At 45.4% G+C, this 24,705-nt stretch overlaps 1 protein-coding gene across 10 annotated transcripts in view; it reads left to right on the top strand.

Moving 5' to 3' along the window:
- The window catches only part of FBRSL1 (fibrosin like 1), a 791,131-nt gene that overhangs the window by 206,206 nt on the left and 560,220 nt on the right, over window positions 1–24,705 (top strand). For all 10 annotated transcript variants that reach the window (XM_081842687.1, XM_081842691.1, XM_081842685.1 and 7 more), the window contains one exon: window positions 23,810–24,010. In XM_081842687.1, the coding sequence (XP_081698813.1) occupies window positions 23,810–24,010 (201 nt within the window). Of the gene's footprint in view, window positions 1–23,809; window positions 24,011–24,705 lie in introns of those variants that run through there.

The raw sequence follows: 24,705 nt of genomic DNA, 5'->3' as shown, positions 1-24,705 counted from the left end.
GTTGGGAAAAGTCCAGATTGCTTCATCTTGTGCGGCATTAATACGAGAGTGCAGCTAATAGGCTTTCCCTTGGGGTGTATGTTACAGGCTGCACAAACGTTCCCTTCAGAGGCTGGCTTAAGAGAAATTCGGTAGCTGCTTCTTGTTAAGTGCATTCCAGCTTCCTTATTTGACTGCGCCACAATAGCAGGAGTTTGGATATCAGAGCGACCCTGCCAGAAAGTATTGGCGCCAAGGCTCGCATATGCAACTAAACAACCACAGTGAATAGTTTTATTATGCTCCAGGTGTTAAAGAGACCTGCTCCTCCCTTTCTTCTTCAGCTTTCCCCATCCCCATCACCTCACGACTTCTCCCCTGTTTTGCAAAAGGCGGCAGTCCTCAGACCCATTAAGTTACCTCATACAGATGCAGACTCTTTATCTCCTGAGCACAGTACTGTCTGCTCTAACTAGCAGTGACCCCCTTTGGCTGTTCCTCCCCTGAGCATCCTTGGAATGTTCCTATTTTCCTCAGAGAAATGTTAGAGGGTATGGAATTATGTGATCCCCCAGGGCAAAGAAATAAGACAAACTTTAGAAGACATCTGAGGGAAGCTTTTAATGTTTACTGTTTTATCATGTTTTTATATATGTTGAAAGCTGTCTGGAGTGGCTGGGGCAACCCAGTCAGATGGGTGGGGTAATAATAATAATAATAATAATAATAATAATAGAATAGGATGTCCCTATTTTCATCGGAGAAATGTTGGAGGGTATTGTATACTCCCTACATCTACACGTTTAATATTATTTTAACATCTTTAATTTTAAACTGTCCGAGACTGATCAGTTTTAGCTTGCACTTAGACTTTTGAGGGGGCTAGCTTTGTTTGTGTTTTTCCTCCTTGCATTCTTTTGAATTTGCATATGTGTGTGTGTGTGTGTGTGTGTGTGTGTGTGTGTGTCATATATATTGCATAAATATATATCTATATTGGCACTGTGGGTGGCGTACCTGGGGTGAAATCACAGTAGCACCTTCTGCAGCTGTGTTATCACCATCCCTGTGCTTGATCCCACTTTTCCTCCAAACAAGGTTGGTTGCATGGTGTCCCTCCCCCCCTCAACAATAATCCTGTGGTGTAAGTTAGGCTGAGAAACACTGACTGGCCCAAGGTCATCCAGTGAGCCCCATGGCTGGGTGGGGATTTAAACCCTGGTCTCCCAAATCCTAACCTAACACACTAACCACTACACCACATGCTCACAAGCTGTGCATCATAGTAGGCCGGCCGACAACAAAACCATAGCTTGGGGTTGGGGGTAGAGGAACCCAAAACCTGGCAGGCCAATGTTGAGAGTTCTGATGGGCAGAACCATGACAGACTACAACAGCAAAAGCCTTTCAAAATCTGGATTTTACTACTCCCCCCCCCCCGCCATATTGTTTACCCCAAAACCATATTATTGACCTAAAACCATACTGTTTTCCTAAAACAGACTACAAGTCACACACATATTAAACTTGTTCATTATATGAGCAAAACAATTTACTGGAATCTATTTTACAACGGTCCTTGTCATAATTTAAATACCAGCTGTGACCATGTACTGAGTTCTAGCCACAACATTGTTAATAGCAAGCTTAAATATGTTGGCTGCCTCAGCGCTAATGGAGAAATTTGTCCAGAATGCGCCTTCCCTTTCCTGTCACTTATTTTTGGAGTTGCTTTGCGTTTGTGGCGTTGTTTGAGCTTGGATTTGCCCGATGTGTGGCTATCAGTAGAAGGAGCTTGCACCCTCCCGAATCTTGGAGAAGGAGAACACTTTGTCCTTTGTTTGCATACTATCCTCCTGAGAACAAGCCAGTTCTGTGTTTTGGCATGCCTTTGTGCTTTAGTATTCATTGCTGCTGTTCCATGCATCAACAGAGACAACAGAAACAGAAATTCCCTTTTTCCAGAACACTCGCCTTACAATCCGGAGGAGACGTTAATGGGAAATAGGAACATAGGAAGCTGCCTTATACCGAGTCAAACCATCGGCTCACATTGCTTTCCATTATTTACGCTGACTTGACAGTGACTGTCCAGGATTTCGGACAGTGATCTCTCTCAGCCCTACCTGGAGATGCTGGAGATTGAGCCTGGAATCTTCCACATGCAAAAGCTGCAGCCTTTCCCCCAAACTTTGAGAGGAAGAAAGTTGCAGTGTTTCCCCTTCTCTGCAACAGAATCCTCAGATAGGGGACAAAGAGGGAAATAACCTTCCCCTATGTTAATCAGACAGCAAAACAACAATGTTCAGGGACTGTGGAACTTTTGATCAAGTTCCCATTAAGGCAGAAAGCTTGAGTCTGGGCTGCACCAATTTAGACTGCATGTGTCATCTCACATAATGGAATACCCTTCCATAGAAATAATAACCAAAGCACTCGCTGTATAGGGAATTATATGTGCATAGGTAACAGTATGGTTTGGAAACAAAATAAAAAAATTCCTTTCAGTAGCACCAGACTACTTTCCTGCTCTCTACATTGTCATCTTTATTCTTATTCTCTTTTCTTTATACATATTATATGGACTTTCATGTTTGTTCGCCCTCTTGCTGCTGCATATCTTTCTGCCCAGGTCCTTTTCTCTATGTTCCTTCATGCTGTCTTCACCTCCCTGGTTCTCTTACTCTCCTTAACAGTGGTGTCCAAACTTTTTTCAAAGAGGGCCAGATTTGATGAAATGGAGGGCTGACCAAAGGGCCGACCAAAGTTGTTAACTTTTTTTTTCGATTGAGGTTCTTGAGCTTTTTTTGTGATTTTACCCTAAAGTTGTTGAGCTTTGATCAGGGGTGCCCAAACATTTTCCAGAGAGGGCCAGATTTGATGAAGTGAACATGCATGAGGGCTGACCAAAGTTGCTGAGCTTTTTTTAGGGTTGAAATTACAATTTTACCCAAAGTTGTTGTTAAGCTTTTTTTTTTTTTTTAAGTTGCTTAGCTTTATTTTTAGGATTTAACCCCCCAAGTCTTTGAGCTTTTTTTAGAATTGAAGTTGCTGAGCTTTTTTTTAGGATTTTACCCCAGGAGATATACTGCCACGGGGGCCAGATTAAATCGACAGGCGGGCCAGATTGGGCCCCCGAAACAGACTTTGGACATGCCTGCCTTAAGCCCTAAGTTACTTTCTCATGGTACAGTTCTATATGTCTCTACTCAGAAGTTGAGTTCAATGGGACTTTCTTCCAGGTATGCAAGACAAGTGTAGCCTAATTTTCCTGAAGTTCACCAGCATAGCTCCCTACCATTGGAGTGCATTCCTTCCACTCCTTCTGCTGGTGTATCTGATAAAAAAAAAGACTTGCCTCTTCCCTCTTCCAATTAACTGAGCTCACCTTTGCAGCATACCACTTTCAACTTGCAGATCTGCAAGTCCCAGAGCAGTTTAACATAACCATCATTCCCTCTTCCCGGAGAATGCTGTGAACTGTAACTCTGCAAGAGGTGTCTTCTACCGACTCTCAGCACCCTTAATAAACTAAAGCTCCCAGGATTTTTTGGATGAAGCCATGACTTGCTTACAGTGGCATGACACTGCTTTAAATGTATAGTGCAGTTATAACCTGATTTCCTCTCTCCCCACCTTCCTTTTGGGGCTGCAGTAGCTAGATACCTTTACTTGGTAAGTCTCGCTGAGCTTGGTGAGACTTGTTTCTGAACACATATGCATAGGGTTGAGCTGCTCTTTAGACTGTAAACCTGAGGACAGGGCATGTGCCCCATTTTCCCTTTAGATACACCACCTAGTTCTTTGCAGGCACTCCAATAGGGCTTTCTCAAGAGTACCCACTGTGTTGTCTGTGATACGTTCTTAGACTACAGTTCCCTTCCACCCTAGTCAGCATGGCCAGGGGCCACAGATTATGGGAGTTGTAGTCCAAGAACCACCTGGAAGGCAACACGTTGGCTGTCTCTGGTCTACCCTGTTGTGTCCCTTCCTAATCTTGCAGTTTCCTTCCTTTGGTCCTCTAACAAGAAGAAGAAGGAGCAGCAGAAGCAGCAACGATAAAAGCCCACAAACCTCCTCCCCTGTTAAGCGGCAGATTAAAGTCAAGTTTGAGGTTCTGTTGGGAAAGGGGAGGGGATGAGAGGAAGGAAATACCTTTTGATTCATGTATTTATCATGCTGCCTCCAGCCTCTCTCTCCTCTCTGCTTACAAAGAGCAGGCTGGCTTTAAAAAGAAAAGTTGGCCTTGGTCTGTCTGTGTGTGTGTGTGTGTGTGTGTGTGTGTGTGTGTGTGTTTAAGCCTTTAAGAGCATAGTCTCTGGCTGCTGATAAAGCAGAGACCACTCCTTTGAACTTCACAGTGCATGGTGGTATTTGTACTCACAAGCCTTCGTGTTTACATGGCCCCTGGCCAATTGTTCATAAATACCCTCTGATTCTATCCCCTGATGCCCCCTATCTCCATTTAAAGCAGCTCTATAAACTTCCCTTGTTCAAAGGGATCCTTTAATCTCTCCATATTTGACCCTGACACAGACCCGACCCCCCCCCCTCTGCTTTTGCAGGGTTTGTTTTTTATTGTTTGGAACCGCCGGGCTCCTCTCTCCCCAGCATTCTCCTCCCAGTTGTAATCATTGCGCCCCAGTGTCCACTCGGAAGTTGGTGGCTCCTTGTGCGTCAAGTGATTAAGATTCACAAAAATTAGAAGCGTTGTCCTGGGGGGAGGGGGAGGAACCTGCACTTGGAAATACTCAAGCCAGCTCTCCTAGCCTGTTAGCAAAGGGAGGGATGCATTTGCCAGATAAGGCCCACTTAGTTGCTTAGCAACAGGCTCTGCCGAGATGGAGATTGGAGAAGGAAGGCCTGCTGGGCCCACTTACGGAGATTCTCCTTGGACTGTCAATCTGGAGAGGCAAACTTGGGCAAGTTTATTATTACTATTATTATTTCCCAATTTCATTTGCCCTCCTTGAGGTGATTTTTTAATAATAATAATAATAATAATAATAATAATAATAATATAAGGCAGGCAGAGAGAGAGCAAGAGAAGGAGCTCGTTATTCACATTTTTAAAAAGGTGTTTAAGAGGGCTAATGCTCTCCGAAGGCAGTTGGTGTGCTGGTGGTTGCGATGTGGGTCCTCCTGAGCACCCGCATTCTGCCCTCCAAGAATGTCAGAATGGGGCAATGAAAAAGCCCTCCGTGGTTTTGTGGTAAGTGGTGTTCCTTGTGTGAAGGGGTTTGTTGGTTTGGGGTTTTTCTTTGGTGTGTGTATGTGGACCTGAGCCACGGGCTCCATCCCCCAAATTATGTTGTTGTTGTTGTTGTTGTTGTTGTTGTATATTTAATTATATCCCACCTTTTCCCCTTGGTGGGACTCAAGACACCTTGCAGATAAAAATAAGAACTACTGAAAAACAACTGGTAGAGTTAGAACTCTGTGTGTGTGTCTGTATCGGCATCCGACTGTCTCGGGAGACAATGCAGGAGTGTGCCTTTGGGGGTGAAGTCAAGCTGTAGGAAGGTTGCAGCACCAGCTGTAGAGACAGAAACATGTTTTGTTGCAGCTGGGGCAGATGAAGTTGCGCTGCTGCAGATGCAGCATGGCGTTTCTTCTCTCTGCACTCCTCCCAGCGGTCATTTATTCTCTGGTCCAGTTCTGGGCGCCACAATTTAAAAAGGATATTGACAAGCTGGAACACGTTCAGAGGAGGGCAAGCAAGGTAATCAAGGGTCTGGAAACCAAGCCTTACGAGGAATAGCTGAGGGAATTGGGTATGTTTAGCCTGGAAAAGAGGAGGCTGAGAATTAACAGTCTTCAAATATCTAAAGGGCTGTCACATGGAGGAAGGCTGCAAGCTTGTTTCCTCCTGCTCAACCAATAGATTCAAGTTACATGAAAGGAGATTCTAACTAAACATCGGGGGGGACGGGGACTTTCTGATAATAAGAGCTGTTTGACAACGGAACGAACTCCCTCAGAAGGTGGTGGATTCTCCTTCCTTGGAGGTTTTTAAGCAGAGGTTGGGTGACCATCTCTCATGGATGCTTTAGCTGAGATTCCTGTATTGCAGGGGGTTGGACTAGATGACCCTTGGGGTCCCTTCCAATTCCAATTCTACAGGTTTATGATTCTGTGACAGCACTCTCCCTACCTGTGATTCCCAGCAAGTGGTAGAGGCATACTGCCTGTGACAAGCTCAGCTTCACTTACCACAGGAATGAGGGACCTCTGGTCCTCTGACTTTTATGGGACTACAACTCCCATCATACCTGAACATTGGCCTTGCTGGTTGAGGCTGATGACGGTTGAAGTTGAACAATACTTTGAGGAACCAAAGTTCCCCATCCCTTCCTTACAGTAGTGTAAGTGTTGTTTTTTAAAGGATTACATGAGTGATATAATTAACCCCACATTTGCCACCCTGAAGGTAGGGCAGGACACAAATGGGAAAGAGAATCAAAAGGAAAACTGTCAATAATTCTCCTCCTCCTCCTCCTCCTTCTTCTTCATGTATACCGTAAATCATCCTTCTATCACATGAGTCTCGAGGCGATTTCCAAATATACCATAAAATAACTAAACATAGTTTCTAAAGCAGTGCAGAAAGACCTAATGGCAGATTTTTAAAGCAATAAAAAGTTAACAGCTGAGGCCTTTTCGTCCAGCTGCAAGAGGTTGCCCAAACGAAAATGTCTCCAACTGTTTCCAGAAAGAACAAATAGCAGGTTCCTGCCGTTCCGCAAAGGTTTCACCAAACAGGTAGAGCAGCCACACTGAAATCCCTGCTCAGAGTCGTTGTGAAATTGTCTTCTGATATTTAGGGACTTCAAGCAGAACCTTGCATGAAGTATGCACTGGTATTGGCAAAGGCCAGTTTCTCAGTGGTTGCATACAGTATTTTGATTATTTAGTACACTTGTATCTTACACTTCCTCAAACAAGCCCGGGAGAGGGTAGGTGGTTTTCTGTCTCCTCCTACCCACCCTGCTTTTAGCGGTTGGCCCAGAGCGGGCTTCCTCAACCTCGGCCCTCTAGATGTTTTTGGCCTACAACTCCCATGATCCCTAGGTAGCAGGACCAGTGGTCAGGGATGATGGGAATTGTAGTCTCAAAACATCTGGAGGGCCGAGGTTGAGGAAGCCTGGCCCAGAGTCATCAGGTACCTACAGGACCGCCTCTCCTGGTATGTCCCACAGAGGAACTTACGGTCTTCAAACAAAAAGGTTCCAGGCCACAGAGAGGTTAACTAGAGCCAGGGCTTTTTTGGCTGTGGCTCCGATCTGGTGGAACACTCTGTCACAAGAGACTAGGGCCCTGCGGGACTTGACATCTTTCCGCAGGGCCTGCAAGACAAAGCTGTTCCACCAGGCCTTTGGCCAGGGCACAGCTTGACTCCCTCCTTTGGCAATCTTCATAGAACTCTAGCCCAATGGTTGCCATCAGTTTGATTTGAATTAATTTTATAATGAAATGATTTTAGAATGTTGTATTATTTTATTGTTGTTAGCTGCCCTGAGCCCTGCCTCGGCTGGGGAGGGCAGGATATAAATAAATTTTTATTGCTATTATTATTATTATTATTATTATTATTATTATTATTTATTATTATTAATGCATTCTCTGCTCAGTTCATCAGCCCATAATACTGTGCTTTTACATTGGGATTCTAGTGAACTTGACATACAAATAAGTCCTCCAGCTGCCATGGAAAATGTAGCCCGTTGCTAGTGGCTGTACCATTTTGCAGGGGCCTTCTGGTCCATCTTGCATGGGCCTGGGAGTTTGTGTAACGCAAGACATTCTCAGGTGGAGAATGGAGTCCTTATACGCAAACACACAGACACCCTATTTCGTTGGAGATGTCTGGCCAAAATCACAATCTTTAATTCCCTAATTAAAGATTGCGATTTTGGCCAGACATTGCCAACGAAACGTTAAGCATCTATGAAGCACTTAGGCAAAATTGGGACTGAAAGCTATACATGGCACCAGCTGGCGTGGTGTTAATGAGACACAGTTGTTCTTCTTGAGAGAGACGCTCTTGTAAATCAGTGATTCGAGATGAAGCCTGGCTTGGGGTGGGGTGAGGGAGGGGGGAGAGAGAGAGAGAGAAGAGAGAGAAACAGCAACTGCATGGCAGCTTTGCCACTTTGAAAAGAATAACCTCTGCTTGCTTTCTCTAAAATTGTCGGTCTCCCTTGGCAAAGAAGATTTTCCCTTAGTCCTCCCCGGTGTGCTAATAAACAGTTTTTAGAAGCAGTGTAAGTGTAAATAGAATTTAATAGATGGTTTGGGTTACTGGATGCAGCATGCAAGGCTTTTTAAATGACAGCAGAGTCCTAAAGGAGAGAGCGAGAGCAAGCAGAACCTTGCCCTGTGCCCATCTTTGGCTGTCAAGATAACAGCTGGGCGCCTGTGGACACTTACATAGCCATTCTAAAATCACATAGCTTGAAATGGATGTCTGGTAAACAACTGGTAATCTGCTAATGACCCTCAGTGCTTTCCTATTGAATGTGTGCTGTCTTATTAAACTCTGTAAGAGAATAGCACCTGCAACGGGTAGGCAGGAACTGATATAGCTGCGAAACATTACGTTTCCTTTTCTCTGCTGGAGGTTCTGAGCCAGGGAAGTTCTCAGACGATGCTATCTGCCATCACACCCTGTTTCCAAGTCATAACCTGCCCACATAGCCACTGTGACATCGTCTGGGCAAAACTAGATCCAATGCTCAGCGCAGCTGGGAGTCGGGAAAACAAAATGGCAAAGTTACCCAAATGTTGCTTAGGGGTGAGTGAAACAGAGGGCTGCCATTTTGAGACTGTTGGGTATCAAGTCTTGGTCTGCTCTCATTCTGAACGTTAGCAAGTCAATGCTTCATCTAGGAAGAGGTGGCAGATCAGCAGGAAGAGCATCATAATAGGAACTGGATTTGTCCTGTCCATTTAACTTGGTATGGTCTACCCTGGCTGGCAGTGGCTCTTTGGGGTTCAGACAAGGAGTCTCTCCCATTCCTACTTGGCGATGCCACAGATTGAACCCGGGGCGTTCTGTTGGCAAAGCAGATGTTTTACCACTGAGCTACAGCCATTCTACTAGTGGCTCTCTGAGGTTTCAGACAGGACCTGTCTCTGTGTTACCTGGATTGAACCTGCCAGGGACTGAACGTGGGGCTTTTTGCATGCAAAGTGTGTGCTCTGCCACTGACCACTTGACACCTAGACAAAATGTGAACCTGGGGAAATTGTCCTGTATGGTATCACAATTCTCTTGAACCCCTCCACTCCACCCTCTAACCTGAGTTAGTACTGTTAACCTTACTGCTCTTTGCCTACCTTTGGGCCAATAAGAGGGTAGGGAGCTGGAACAGTGCAGAATACACATTAATGGGAGTTACGGCAACTTTGTGAAGCCAAGCCAAGGCCAGATCCATTCAAGGGATACAAAGCCCCTTATCCTCATAAATAATAATAAATATTATTATTAATTAAATTTCTATACCACCCCTTGTCTGAGAATCACAGGGCAGATTGCATTATCAATTTACAAAGATATGTACCATAGTAACAAACAAAAACAATACCCCACACACAGTTTAAAATGCCATGGATTGTTTAATTAGCCAAAGGCCTGGGAGAGGGGAAATGTTTTTGCCTGGCACCTAAAGATCTGTAGTGAAGGTGCCGGGTGAGCCTCCCTAGAGATATCATTCCACAAATAGGGAGTCACCACAGAAAAGGCCTGTATTTGTGTTGCTACCCTCCAGAATTCTCGCAGATGAGGCACACAAAAAAGGGCCTCAGATGAGGAACTCAGGGTCTGGGTCAATTAATATGGGGTCCCTGAGGTATCGCTGTCTACCCTGACTTGCAGTGGCTCTTCAGAGTTTCAGACAGGAGTCCCTCCCAGCCATAATTGCCGTTTAAGGCTTTATAGGTCAAACAAGCACTTTGAATTGGGCCCGGAAACTAATTGGCAGGCCAGAATTGGCATTATATGCTCAAACAGTCTTGCCCTGGTGAGCAACCTGGCTGCTGAATTTTGCACCAGCCAAAGTTTCCAAACTTTGGCCCAGCACATCCACTGCAACAGCTGCAGATGTAAAGGAGAAGTAGAGCTGTGTGTCATCAGCATATTGCCAACGAAGTGAGTTCTCTGGGGGAAGAGAAAAATTGTACTGGAAATTTTTCCTATGCAGATTAGGCTAGTTTGCATATTGAGCAGAGGGGGAAGAATCAGTTTGCAGCAGAAAATGTTCTGATGTCCTAGAGAGTGATTAAATTTAGCATGTTTGTTTTACTTGTATTTAGTAAACAAAGCTAAAAACTTTGAAACTGCCAAGCATGCCTAATAATTGCCTCTGCAGTTGGCATCCATCCCCTGTTGCTAATGAACTTAGGAAACAGAGCATTTTCCATGGAAAAATAAAGCACTGGGAAATGTTGCATTTTGGAAAATTTTCAAGCCCACATTTAATGTAGGAAGCACATAGAAAAATTGCTAGCTCTAACCTAACTAATCTTGAGAAGACAAGGGCAGTCCTTTGTTCCTTTGTTCTCAGAGGATAGCTCCAGCGTAATCTCTCATCTTGAGGTCTAAGAGAGGAGAAGGAGTTGTAAGCAGGATGCCACCTAAGGTGTATCAGTCTAAACCAGGGGTATGCAAACTAAGGTCTGTGGGCCGGATGCGGCCCAATCGCCTTCTCAATTCAGGAATCAGTGTGTTTTTACATGAGTAGAATGTGTGCTTTTATTTAAAATGCATCTCTGGGTTATTTGTGGGGCATAGGAATTTGTTCATTCCTCCCCCCACCAAAAATATAGTCCGGCCCCCACAAAATTTGGGGGACAGTGGACCGGCCCCCGTTGAAAAAGGTTGCTGACCCCTGGTCTAAACAACAAAATGATAGAGAAGTCAGCATAAAGATGAAGGTACGGGGATGGTTCCTAGCTCTATCTGTCTTAACTCTATGCAGAATTCTCTTCTGCAAGCCGAGTTGTGCCCAAACTTCCAGCTGTAGGTTTGCCTTTAAAAGGGAACTGAATCAAATTTCTCCCGCATCCCTGGCTCTCTACCTGCCTTTTATTCTTTTGCTCCCATCTCATCTCCCAGCTCTTTGTCTTGGCGTGTTCTCTTTGTTTTGCTTTTCCTGCCTCCCCACATAGTTCCATGTAGATAAATGAGCTGCAGCGTTACATGAGTGTGTCTGTATGCGTGTTTTATATAATATAATTTGCCGCCCCTTACATCAAGGTGTATGGTCTCTTGTTACAGTCCAGGGAACTGTTGGAGCAATAAAGCAGCCTTCATTGTGAGAGGTTTGACTTTGTGCCCGTATGTGATGCATTCTTCGGGGAATTATTGTATTTCATGGCTGCATTTTAAAAAGGAAAACTCTAAAAATAAATGGAAGGCAGCAGCCCTCCTGACTGTTTAATGTGGCGAGATAATAAATTGTCGTGCCATTTGTACCTTTTAGTTGAATGACGCAGAGTTGTTTAAAGAGGCACGCAGAGGGACATAATCATAAGTTTCTGAATTCATACTGAATGTAACTTTATGTAATATGTACTTAGCACTAAAAGTGCTTCAGGAGACGGGTGCGGGGAAGTGTTGCCAAGGCAGGACTTGCTCAGCATACCTCTGCAGGCTCTTCTGTCACAGCTACTGGGCAAAGTTCCAGCTGTGGTGGTGGAGTATAAAACTCCATGCAGCTTGGGACCAGGATACCTAAAAGATAGTCTGACCCCATATAAATATCCAACCCATCACGGCTCTGTACAGCTGATAACTTCCTGCAGATACCATCTTAACAGGAGGCCCATTCTGTGCAATGTAGGAGTCAGACCTTTAGTGTTGTGGCACTTATCCATTGAAATGCCCCCATTGCATGTCTTTTATTTTTCTGGCACCAACTTTTCTGCTGCTCCAGACGGCCTAGGACCTGAACCAGTGAATTCTAATCACAAAGAGATGAGATTCTGACTAAACATTCAGAATAACCTCCTGACGGTTAGAGATGTTTTTGACAGTGGAACTTGGAAGGGTTTGCCTTCATTGAAAGTTTTTCAACAGAGGCTGGGGGGCCATTTGCCTGGGATTATTTAGCTGCAACTCCTGCATTGCAGGGGCCAGGCAACTAGGTAACTCTAGGGAACCAAAACTCCCATCATCCCTAGCAGCTGGCTATTCTAGCTGGGGATGATGGGAGTTAGAGTCACGAGAACATCTAGAGCTCCACAGCTTTCCCAACTCTACTCTTGAAAACAGAACATAGGGCTCCATTATTTAGTGAAGCTGGCACCTCCCTTGCGGGACCTGTGTTGTTTGGACCAACCTTTTCCTGTACAAATCTGCCCACTTCTTGAGATGTTCAGCAAAAAGCTTACTTTTGCCATAGGTGATAAACCTTTGGTAGTGAACCTAGGTTCTAGAACTTCTTCTCCCTGGAATCCATCTAGCCCGCATGCTTACTGGCCTTGAGGCACTCTGCAAACTCATTTTCGTTGGACCTGCAGGTCTTGAATTACATGTTGCTTGCCTGGGTTTACTGCTTCATTTTTTAAGGTAGCTTCATGATATATATTTAGATTTGGGGTTTTCTGTTCATCTTAGTTGTGTTGAAGGACTCTTGCAGAGGACAGCACCCTAAAAATGTAATTGCAAATAAATAAATGAAAACATTGAACAAGTGAAGCTCCTTCTGTAATGAGTCCGACCAGATTTTTCTGTCCTAGTAGTGCCTAGTCTGCCTAGCTCTTCTTAAAAGCACCAGGCAAAGATTTTTCCAAGCCTGCTGTGTGAGATCCTTTTTAACTGGAGAGGAATAAGGATTATTCCCAGGACCTTCTCACGTGCAAATCCACTGTGGTGTAGTGATTAGCAGGTTGCAGAGACCTGAATTCAAATCCCCACTTGAACAAGTTATTACTTCTCAGCCTAAGCTACCTCACAGAGTTATTGTGAAGATAAAAAATGACTGGGAAGAACCATGCAATGCCGCCTTGGGCTCGTTGAAAGAAAAACAGGATAGAAATGAAAATAAATAAACCTAGGGCTGCACCATGAGGTTATATGTTCTCATTTCTTGCAAGTAAAGGAGTAAGTGGATGGTATTACAGATTGGAAGCAAGGCTCCTGCTGCTCCTGAATTTATAGATTCATAGAATTGTTGAGTTGGAAGGAACCATGAGGGTCATCTAGTCCAACCCCCTGCAATGCAGGAATCTTTTGTGGGACTCGAACCCACAAGCCTAAGATTAAGAGCCTCGTGCTGTACCAACTGAGCTGCCCCAGAGAGAAGCCCCTGCATAAGTGATGCTCTTCACCTCTTCATCTGTTCATTACCAACAAGCTGATGCTGGCTATAGGCCCAAATTTACAGTGGATGAACTCCAGAATTGGGGCAGATGCTGTTTAGCACCATTGTTGACCGTCTCAGAAGAGAGGTCAAGAAGCGACTGAGAGCCTTTTGTTAGCACCCTTGGAAATGCACGATGATGTTAGCATAATTGTAGAGGCAGCAGACAGTGGAGTTTGCTGTTTTGGTGCCGGGGCCCTCCTATCTGGGAACGCTATGGCATCTATAAGCTGTAGAGCAAGAGTGGAGAACCGTCATCTGTGTTCATTGGCCACGTTGGTCTGGGGTTGATGCGTGCTCAGCCACATCTCCATCCCTGCTGTAGAAGAACCCTGTGATGCACTCACCTAGGACTCCCAGTTCAGATCTCACCCCACTGCTAGGTAGCTTTGGACAATGCAGCTTTGGAGTGCTGCAAACATGTTGGAAGGTTGGAGAAATAATCTAAAGGCAGCCACCCAAGGATTCTGTGTGTGGGTGCTGGGCCTGGAGGCTGTGGCTGGCTAAGATAAGACCTGTTAGCAAGTCACAGGTTCCCATTCTCTTTTCCCTCCTGCTTCAGGCTGTAGGGAGGTATCAAGCGGAACATAGGAAGCTGCCTTATAGGTCCATCTGCTTCAGTGCTAACTGGCAGCAGCTCTCTAGGGGGGTTTCAGGCAGGGAGCTTCCCTGAACCCTACCTGGTGATGCCTGGAATTGAATTTGGGACCTTCGGCATGCAAAGCAGGTGCTCTGCAACCCTTCCCAGTTGAACCCAGTACCAAGCAGCAGCACCGTTGTGAATAACTGTCCTGGTTTCTCTTTCTGTCTTTATACACTCTCCAGAACTGGTCCAGCTGATCCCTGAGCCCCTGCTTTAAAAAGAGCTCCAACCCAAAGCATCCTTTTTAAAAAAAAAAAAAAAAAAGTGAACATGCTATCAAAAGATAGGCAGGCTTGGCCTTCTGGTGTCTAGTTGAATGAAGATCTCTCTGTCTCTCAGCTTCCGCGCAGACAGCCAAAGCCAGGCAGGTTGGGTCTGGCAATATGCTTCATTTCATCTACCTGCAAAAGGCGCCCTGGCTCGCCTTCAATCATTTAAGCTCCCTTGCTCCCTGACACGCTTTTCCGCTGTCAGTAATTCTGCGAGCGCTCGCCGGGCATTTACTGCCATCACCAGAGGAAATACTGATGGCTTAAAGTGGGATCATTTCCTTTCTGACGGACAGCCGGCACCTGTGGGAGTTTTAATAGCCGTGTGGAGCGCCTGTCAGGAGGCAGTGCAGGAGATGTGAGCAATCGCCCTGCAGTGAGGTGCTTGCAAGCTGTGAGAGCCTACTGGGAGACCTGGGAATGGAAAATGAGGAGAGAAAAGAGGGGGGGGGAGGAGGAGGAGGAGTATATGCAGCACCAGCAGCGGATTTATAAGAAATCTCTCTCTGGAGAGATATGGGGAATGTAGCTGGGGAAATGTACCCCCCCTTCTCTTTTAGGCTTCCCCAGAATATATATATCTTTTCTTATACACTCAGTCAGCATCCCTCCTTAGCTCCTCTCACTTGCCTGGAATTAGTGGAATGAATGGGAAATCCCAATATTCTTATAGATCAGAGACGCCATATGAGCCTTTAGGGCAGCAATGAGGAACCTGTGACCTTCCAGGTGTCTTTGGACTTCAATTCCCATCAGTCCCAGCCAGCATGGCAAAGGGACAGGGATGAGGGAAGTTAAAGTTCCAACAACACAAGGAGAGCCACACACTCCCCATCTCTCATTTAGTGGTTCTCATTGCAGCCTTGGGTAGTTGTTGGCATCCCCATCAAAGAAATAGCTTGCATGGGATGACCAAAATATGGGGAGGGGCATTAGGTCATACTCACTATTCCTAGCATTGAAAGCACAATGACTTAGCTGAATTATGCAAGGATTGCACTGAGTCGGTTTCCTACAGCTTGAGCTGCAATAGGAGGATTTGGTAGTTATGTGGACCTCCATTTCCAATGGCACTCACCACTTGAGTTTGCTATTGAAAGGAATGGTACTCAAGGTGAATTGGAATCAAATGAATAGTTGAACTGCTTTATAGGTTTTTAATGTGAAAGTTTCCATAGCCAGAATTATTATAGCAAAAGCTTACTTGGCAGGGACACTTCCCTTTTAATTATATGTTGATTGAACAAGTTTCCTGAGATTTTAGCAGTGCAGGTGAGGTTTCTACGGGTACATAAGTGTATTTTGTGCTGCACAATGGCCCTTTGGGAAATCATATTATTTTGGGGTGAACCTTTTGAGCTAAATGAAAATAGATATGTACCAAGGTACCAAGTTAAAATAGATGTAGCATGGATCTTGTTTTCAGGAGCCTGTGGTGCAATGGATCAGTGTGTCTGGCTGTTAACCAGAAGGTTGGTCATTCAAGCCCACCCAGTGACACTTGTGGGCACGATTCATGCATTGCAGGGGGTTGGCTAGATGACCCTTGGGGTAAAGGTAAAGGGACCCCTGACCATTAGGTCCAGTCGTGGCCGACTCTGGGGTTGCGGCACTCATCTTGCTTTATTGGCCGAGGGAGCTGGTGTACAGCTTCCGAGTCATGTGGCCAGCATGACTAAGCCGCTTCTGGCAAACCAGAGCAGCGCACGGAAACACCGTTTACCTTCCTGCTGGAGTGGTGCCTATTTATCTACTTGCACTTTGACGTGTTTTCGAACTGCTAGGTTGGCAGGAGCAGGGACCGCAACGGGAGCTCACCCTGTCATGGGGATTCGAACCACCGACCTTCAGATTGGCAAGCCCTAGGCTCTGTGGTTTAACCCACATAATTCTATGATTTCGAATTGTCTGTTGAGGGCAGTCATTGCAATCCACCATCTGACAGGTAGGACATAGGCACCACCGCTTCTGTAGTCCTGCCGTATATCCAGGTCATTGTAGGAGGGAACGGGAAGCAGGCAGAGAAGAAAAATACCTGTTCATGGTGCCAGTTCTCAGTTTTTTGCAGCAAAGAGGCCTGGAATTGGGCCCATTGCTGTTGCATGCTGCCAGCAGGGCTGACCCCATCCCCCCCAAAACCCCTGTCCCATTTGGGGGTTTTCTGCTGGCTACTGCAGAATCCCCAGTGGGAATTCCAATAGCTCCTGCCTGCTGTTTGGGCAGATGTATTGGGTTTCCCCCTGCTGACTTCCCATAAAGATGGAGGCTGGTGGACCTAGAGAGGACTGCTGGAAAATACGTCCGCCTCGTCCAAACCACCTCCAACGTTGCTCTGCCCAATACTGGAAGATTTTTCCTGTTAAACATGTAATAATAATTATAGCATTACTTTGCTAAGCTGCCTTTTTTTAATAAACTAAACTAAACTAGTAGCAGAACAGTCATGGAGCATCATTTAAACACCAGAGCAGCCAATTAAAAAGCCTTGAGGTCTGTTTGTTTTTTAAGGTTTTAACTTGTCACCAAAAGGTCAGCAGAGAAAGTGCCCCCTGAATCTGTTTGGGGAGGTCATTGCAAAGATGGCTCATCATCAGTGAAAAGGCCTGCTCCTCTCTGACAGCCACCCGCCTTGCCTCACAAGCCTGGGGAGAAGAGCCTCAGAAGATTACTACAAAGGTCAGGCAGGCGTCCACGAGAGGAGACTGTCCTTTACGTAGCTTGCCCTAAGCTTGCTTTCAAGCTTTCAAGCAGCTTTCTATTTAAGGACTCACCTGGTCGCCATGGGCGACAAGGAATTCCATGCAGGCGAGTACATGTACATTCCATGCTGGCAAGCTTAATGGGCTGGCGGAGGAGGAGCACCCATGTCCCACCTCTGGGCCCAGGTAAGAAGTGTCAGAGGAGGGACGTCCCCTTCCTTCGTGATCAGTGTAGAAATGCAACAGCAGCTGTTGGAGGATATAAAAGGCTCCCAGTTCCCTTCCTTCCGTGACAGGGTCCAGCAGGCTAGTACTCAATGTTGCTTTAAAGGTTCAAACCAGCACTTTGAATTGAGCCTAAAACAAACTGGTATAAGCAGTGTGTCCTTAGAAAAATTACTGGTGAGGTGTGTTCAAACCAGCATGCCTGTGCTAATCTTGCCGTCATGTATTCAGCCAGCTAAAAATTCAAGCTGTCTTTAAGGCCAGCCCCACAATGAGCATGTTACTGTAGGTGAGTGTAGCTGCTACCAGAGCACAGATAGTGGCAGCCAGGATATATATACAGTGGTACCTCAGGTTACATATGCTTCAGGTTACATACACTTCAGATTACAGACTCCGCTAACCCAGAAATAGTGCTCCAGGTTAAGAACTTTGTTTCAGAATGGGAACAGAAATGGTGCTCCGGCGGTGCAGTGGCAGTGGGAGGCCCCATTAGCTAAAGTGGTGCTTCAGGTTAAGAACAGTTTCAGGTTAAGAATAGACCTCCGGAACGAATTAAGTACTTAACCCGAGGTACCACTGTACACACAAGGGAAGGGAATCCCTTCTGTTTTTCTTGTTTGTGGGGATTTTTGACTAGTATTTCCTGCTAAGTATAAATATAATGAGATTACGTTAAGAGAGTGGTTTCCATGTGCACAGTTTGTGCTTCATAGAATCATAGAATCACAGAGTTGGAAGAGACCACAAGGGCCATCGAGTCCAACCCCCTGCCAAGCAGGAAACACCATCAGAGCACTCCTGACATATGGTTGTCAAGCCTCTGCTTAAAGACCTCCAAAGAAGGAGACTCCACCACACTCCTTGGCAGCAAATTCCACTGTCGAACAGCTCTTACTGTCAGGAAGTTCTTCCTAATGTTTAGGTGGAATCTTCTTTCTTGTAGTTTGGATCCATTGCTCCGTGTCCGCTTCTCTAGAGCAGCAGAAAACAACCTTTCTCCCTCCTCTATGTGACATCCTTTTATATATTTGAACATGGCTATCATATCACCCCTTAACCTCCTCTTCTCCAGGCTAAACATGCCCAGCTCCCTTAGCCGTTCCTCATAAGGCATCGTTTCCAGGCCTTTGACCATTTTGGATGCCCTCCTCTGGACACGTTCCAGTTTGTCAGTGTCCTTCTTGAACTGTGGTGCCCAGAACTGGACACAGTACTCCAGGTGAGGTCTGACCAGAGCAGAATACAGTGGCACTATTACTTCCTTTGATCTAGATGCTATACTCCTATTGATGCAGCCCAGAATTGCATTGGCTTTTTTAGCTGCCGCGTCACACTGTTGGCTCATGTCAAGTTTGTGGTCAACCAAGACTCCTAGATCCTTTTCACATGTACTGCTCTCAAGCCAGGTGTCACCCATCTTGTATTTGTGCCTTGTTGTTATTAATGACTCTGTGTGCTGCTTAACTGTTGCTTTATGGTGTGTGTGTTTGTGTGTGTGTGTGTAATGTGTGTGTGTATAATTTGTTAAGGCATTCTCCCCACCCCCTTATGACAGCTGTGTAAAACACAAGCAGATTTCTAAAGCAAGCATGGGGTTGTATCCAAGCAAGTTAGATTTACCTCTTCCAAATTAATGGTCCTAAATTTAAATGTGTTAAGCCAGGGATGAGGAAAAGGTAGCCCTCTGCTGATTCTCATCAGCTGCAGCCAGCATGACCAATGGTCAGGGATGATGGGAGTTGTAGTCCAACAACATCTGGATGGCCAGAGCTTCCCCATTGGTGATTTGTACACAACAGTAAATTACTTCATGCCATGGCTTTGTCAGGAACAACTCTGCGTAGAAGAGTTTCTTTGAATCTCTTTTTGTATTTTAGTATTGCACACCTGCAAGCCTGCTTGCAGCTTCAAACATCTTAACCTTCCCAAAGCTGTCAGTTTATCAAGCAGGGCATCTTATTTTGACAGGGTCAGAGAGCAAAAGTCACATTGTTTTTAAAAGCAAGACATAGGCTGATCTGGAATATGTCAGCTGCCGTTGTGGAAATGTTAAGGCTGAGGTTAAGGAAATGTTGTGGTGCTGCAGGGTGGGGAGGGGAGAGATGTGGTTTCTTCCAGTGGAACTGTATGGCTAAGATTTAAAAGACCAAAGGTGTGATATTCCCCATTTAGCTATTCTTCTATTTTCACAAACAGATATTCTCTCTCTCTCTCTCTCTCTCTCTCTCTCTCTCTCTCTCTCAGCTGCTTTCAGTATAATCAACTTTTAAAATTGAGTTTGCCCACCTGAAATTGTGATTTTGGATTATCACTCCTTAACTCTTTATTGGCTATATTATACATTGAAGAAATACGTACATCTCTTCTAATTTAAACTTGTTCAGATTCAGACTTTATTGTTCCTTGCCTAACATTGATGGGCACTAGATATTGCTGGACTTCAGCATCCCTGACCATTGGGCATGTTGGCTGGAGCAAGCTGGAGTCTTAAGAACATCTGGAGGTTTTTCACCCTGATTTATAGGGCAGGCTGTATGTTAGCTGCGACTCTGGAATTCCAGTTCTCCAATTAACCGCTCTGGAAATGAATATGTGGCTGTTCCCACTACAGCATTTGGTCAATTACATGTGGCCTTAATGCTATGAGCTTCCTCATGTGATGACTGAAGCAGAAAGCGCTGGTCTGCGCACTGTAGTTAGACAGTGAAATCATGACTCTCCCAGCCATGAACTGTGCATTGGGACTGCTAAAGTAGATATAGTCATGGCACACGCTTCTGCAAAGCCCCAAGGATATTACTCCTCCTTCACGCTCTGGAATCTCAATAAGCTGTGTAAACAGAGAAGATTAGGGAAGGGTTTAAACCTGGGCTGAGCAAACAGTGAGATTTCTGACCTGTGAGAAGCTATTGGTGGGTGGGAGGGTGGTTGTCTCAAAGCCAGGGCCTCCAATTAAAAAAGAACAAAATGATTTCTTACTGATAGATTGCAATAAGCTGCGGTCTTGAGTTACGTCCCTTTACATCTCATGGAGCCACAGTTAAGGTACATATATAAATGTCGTATTCCTGGAAAGCATAGGACTGCATCAGACAAGCTCCTATGGAAGCTGCCCAGTTCATTGTATGAGTATCAACAGCCAGAGCTCCCAGGTGAGCATGTAATACATTTTTTTGGTATCATATTTTGTCCTTGCAACAACCCTGCTAGTGTGCATTTGCATAGGTTCTTCTCTGATAGCAGGGCATTCTCATGCACCTCCTATTTGATCCATTCACCTGGGCATTTTCAGCACACATTGATCAGTCATGGCAGCGGAGGCTGGTCCTTTAGGGAGAATGAGGCATTGCCTACCAACTTCAGTCAGTCCTGTCTTCTTACATTTATTGGGGGGGGGGGCAGTGAGTGGCCCTTGCTGTCAGCTTCCTCCTCCTTAGTCTCAGGTTTACCCTTGTAGAACGCATCAGGGAGGAGAAGGGGAACCAAATGCAATTAGTTGCCTGAGCCTGCATTGGCAGAAGGATGGGGTGCCCTACTCAAGTCCCTTGCAATATAGTATCCCAGAAGAGATGTCTCTCTGGAACTATAAACACTTCTTTTAGGAGGAGAGGATATTGCCAGCTGCTGGTTGAGTCTGTTTTCAGTGTTTTTAACATTTTATTGTGTTCTGGTTGCCGTGACATTAATAGAGCTGTTGCTCTAAAATGCCATTAGCTGACGCAAGAGTGTTAAACTGAGAAGCAGGTTGGAAATATTTAAGTAAGCAAATAAATACATTGAACTTTAACCAGGAAAGCTGCCTGATAGACTCTGTGATCATGGGCTTGCTTTATCTGTCTAAATGCCACTTGACATCTGCCAACCGGAGGCAGCAGGGGTATTGCCGTTGTTGTTGTTGTTGTTTCATTTATTTTATCTCTTTTACATTGTATTCTCACAACAACTCTGTGAGGTCGGTTAGAATGAGCAATAGGTGACCAAGTGGGGATTTGAACATGGGTCTATAGTTGGATGCTCTAAACAGAGCAAACTACAACATATGTGTGTGTGTGTGTGTGTGTGTGTGTGTGTGTGTGTGTGTGTGTGTGTGTATACACACACAGAGCAGCACAGCACTGAGACAGAGCCAAAGCCCCTGTTTGCTCTTTTAAGACTAACCAGTGGCTTCTCCAGCCCTCCTGACTCCAGCAGTGGGTTGGAGGAATCCTTTTGTTCCAAATAAGCAGGCGGGGGTGGGACTTTTATCTCCAGCTTGTGGTGCTTAGAGCTGAGATTGGAGATAAGCCCTCTGACTGCTCTTTAAGAGTAAAAGGCAGCATTTCTTCCCACACCACCATTGTGTGGGCTGGTGTGTCACTTCCTACAGCTTGGTGGCCAGATGTGGCTTGCGGTCTATAGGTCAGACACAGGGCTGTCTTAAGCATATGCAGCGCCGGGGTGCAAAGATCTGCCCGGTGCTCCCCCCTCCGGTTGCCCAGTCCCAGGCGCACAGGAGGGCGGAGCCGGCCAGCCACCTCAGCTTCTCGCTGGCTCACTTGCCCCCCAACTTGCGGTGCAGAGCCGCCCACAGCAGAAGAGCCCGCCGCGGCACTCCGACCGACGGGTGGGCTCTTCCCCGGACTCAACTTTCAGGCCCCGGACTCTTGGCCTGGCATCGCTGAGAGCCCGGCGCCTGGGTGCCCTGCACCCCTAGCACCTATGGGTAAGATGGCCCTGGTCAGCCACTCATTCTCTAAACACAACACAACACTGACTGGAAGGACCAATGCAGCTCATACTGAGAGAGAATTTCTCGCCTAAAGCCATCAAGGGAGCTTCACGGCTCACCCGGGTTTTCAATCTGATGTTCCCCACCATCAAATTCAATAAGGAGTGGCTGCAACTGACCAGTTGTCGTTTGGTTCTGCTTGCAAAGTTGCCAGGCTGCACACAAATACATGGGCAGTCTGAATGATCTATATAGCCTATAGCCATGTTGCACAACAGTTCTTGCCATGCCTTCTATATCCGTGCTTTGCTTGCAGAGGAATGGGGTTTCCCTTGCCAAAAAAATCACTTTGCTATATGACCAGATGCTGCATAAATGAATTAGCTGCTTGAAGCAAAATAAAATGTCATTGTAGGTGATAATGAACCGCTCTAAAATGTCAGTGTGTATATAGCTTTGCTATGCCTGCCTAAATAAATAAGCCTTCTTTTTTCCTTTTCTTTTTTTTTTTTTTTTGGGTGCTGAACCTATGTGGCCCCTTATGCGTGCAACGACCTGTTAATTAAAAACTGGGGGGAAAGAAAATAGCATAGTGCAGCCAGCAGGGCATTTCATCTTAGTTCCTAGTTCTTTGCTTTCAGGTTTCCATGGACTTAAAGAGTGCAAAAGCGAGCACGAAATGAACAAATGGGTTTCTGTTGCAGCCTCCAGTTTGTACAGAGACTGAATAGAGATGTCGCTGTTGTGTCTGAGACAAAAAGGCAATTGCAGAACATTTAATGTACTTTAAAAAAAAAAAAAAATGCTTGCAACCTTTTGCAGTTCACTATCCTCTCATTGTTCCTGGATAAGGTTGTGGATAATAGCATTACTTCTGTTCCATAGATGAGATATTATATAGCTTCTTGCATTTCTGATGATATTTTATTTTATTATGTTTGAAGAGAGCTCATACAGTGTAGTGCTGAGTGTTGAGATTGGCCTAGGAAGACTTAGGATGGGGAACCTCAGGCTGAATGCGGACCTCTAGGGTGCTCTGTCTGGCCCTTGGAATTTCCCCAGGCCACACCTCTCAATGGGTTTCCTTTTTCCCCTCCTCATGTGCTTTTGCCTCATTAGAATGATCTCTGACCATTCTTCTGGATTGCCCAGGAGGGAGGGAGGAATTTGAGTACAAAGGTAAAATGAACATGGGTTGCTCCCTATATGTTTGCTTCTGGCCCACCACTGGTATGTGGCCCTCTTAAGGTTGCCTAGAAGTGAATGATGCTCTCCAGTTGAAAAGGGTTCCCTACTCCTTCCATATGGTTTTCTGGCTCTGCCCCTGGTTTATCATGGCTTTTTATTTGTTTGCTGCATGTTGTACAGACAAGCAAGGTACTTCACCTTGCAGTGAATAAGGGAATATGGAGGAGGTCCAGGGTGCCATTTTGATTTTCAGTAAAGTCACATATAGGCATCACTCTGGTCTCTGTCTTTGCTCCTTCCTCTTCTCCAGTGTCTTTCTCAATGCTTCTTCAATGGCAACAATATTTTATGGTTGAAACTGTAGAGTTGAAGGGGTCTTGTAGGCTAAGCAGACTAGCTTCCTGCTCAGTGCAGGAGACCCAGAACGAGAGCCTCCCCAACAGTTGTCCCCCGAACAAATTCCATGTGAGAAATCATTAGGAAAGGAATTGAAAGTAAAGTTGCCAATATCGTAACACCGTTATACAAATCTTTGGTATCAACACATTTGGAATACTGTGTGCCAGAGGCGAATAGTGCAGAGCAAGATATTTAAATGTAAATAGGTGTTTTAAATGTAACAGGGGGCCAAGTGGTCCGGATTAAAACAGTGGGAAAGCGAAGTAGCCAGTAGTGTTTTATGAAATACCTTTTTTTCACTTCCTCTTTCTGATTTACTCCTTTTTTTACAGAAGGATATGTCATTGAAGCCACAAGAGAGAAAAGAAAAATGGGAGAGACATCCAGGAAAGAAACCCAGAGAATCTGAACACTGTGTGTCAGCTGAGCCAAGCGAAAATGGCCACAATAACGATGCCATGAGTTCGGGGAGAGAGACGGATCGAGGGAAGGAGAGGGTGAAGAAGAAAATCCCCTTGAAAATCCACACGCAGGTAGGACAAAGGTTATCTCCCACCTTTGGTGCGGGTGGTTACTTGGGGGGAGGCAAGTGTTAATGTTGTTATTATTTGCTTACTGCTGTTAATATTATTTGGATGTAATATTATTTGCATTGAACTTAAGATTCATACAGATGTTTGTGGGTGTGTCACACTCGGGGAAATTGCGGAGGTCCGGTTTGTTTCGTTTGAGTTGCGTTCCCCAGTTTTGGGTCCCCAGATATTGCTGAACTAGAACTCCCGTTATCCCTGACCATTATCCATGCTTACTAGGGCTGATGGGAGTTGGGAGCCCACATCATCTGGAGTGCCATAAGTCCCCCAACCCTGCTTTAGAAAAGTGTTTATTTCAAGAATAAAGTGTGTGGGGGTGGGGGTTGGACTATTTTGGTATTTGCCATTTTGTCTCTCTGCTGGCTTAGTTTCACTGGTGCACCTGAACATATCTGACGCAAATTATCTCAGTTGTTTCTTGTGGCTTACCTTTTAACAAAATTGGTGGTGTTTGTGGCCTGGCTGTGGCTTTCAAAGTTCCAAATGTGAAATCCACAAAATACTTCTTACTGCCTGTGGAGAACCAGACTGTAGGTAGTTGCCAATGCAATAAATCGGAGTCAAATTCTAGGAAGGAAATTGAAGCATCTGCACTGTCTCCTGGTTCATTTCAGGACCAATTCAGGCAGCTGGTG

This window comes from Podarcis erhardii (genome assembly GCF_964252035.2).
Source record: "Podarcis erhardii genome assembly, chromosome: 15".
Lineage (NCBI taxonomy): Eukaryota > Metazoa > Chordata > Lepidosauria > Squamata > Lacertidae > Podarcis > Podarcis erhardii.
The sequence above is the reverse complement of the archived record's forward strand: the minus strand, read 5'-3'. Positions and strand labels throughout refer to the sequence as shown.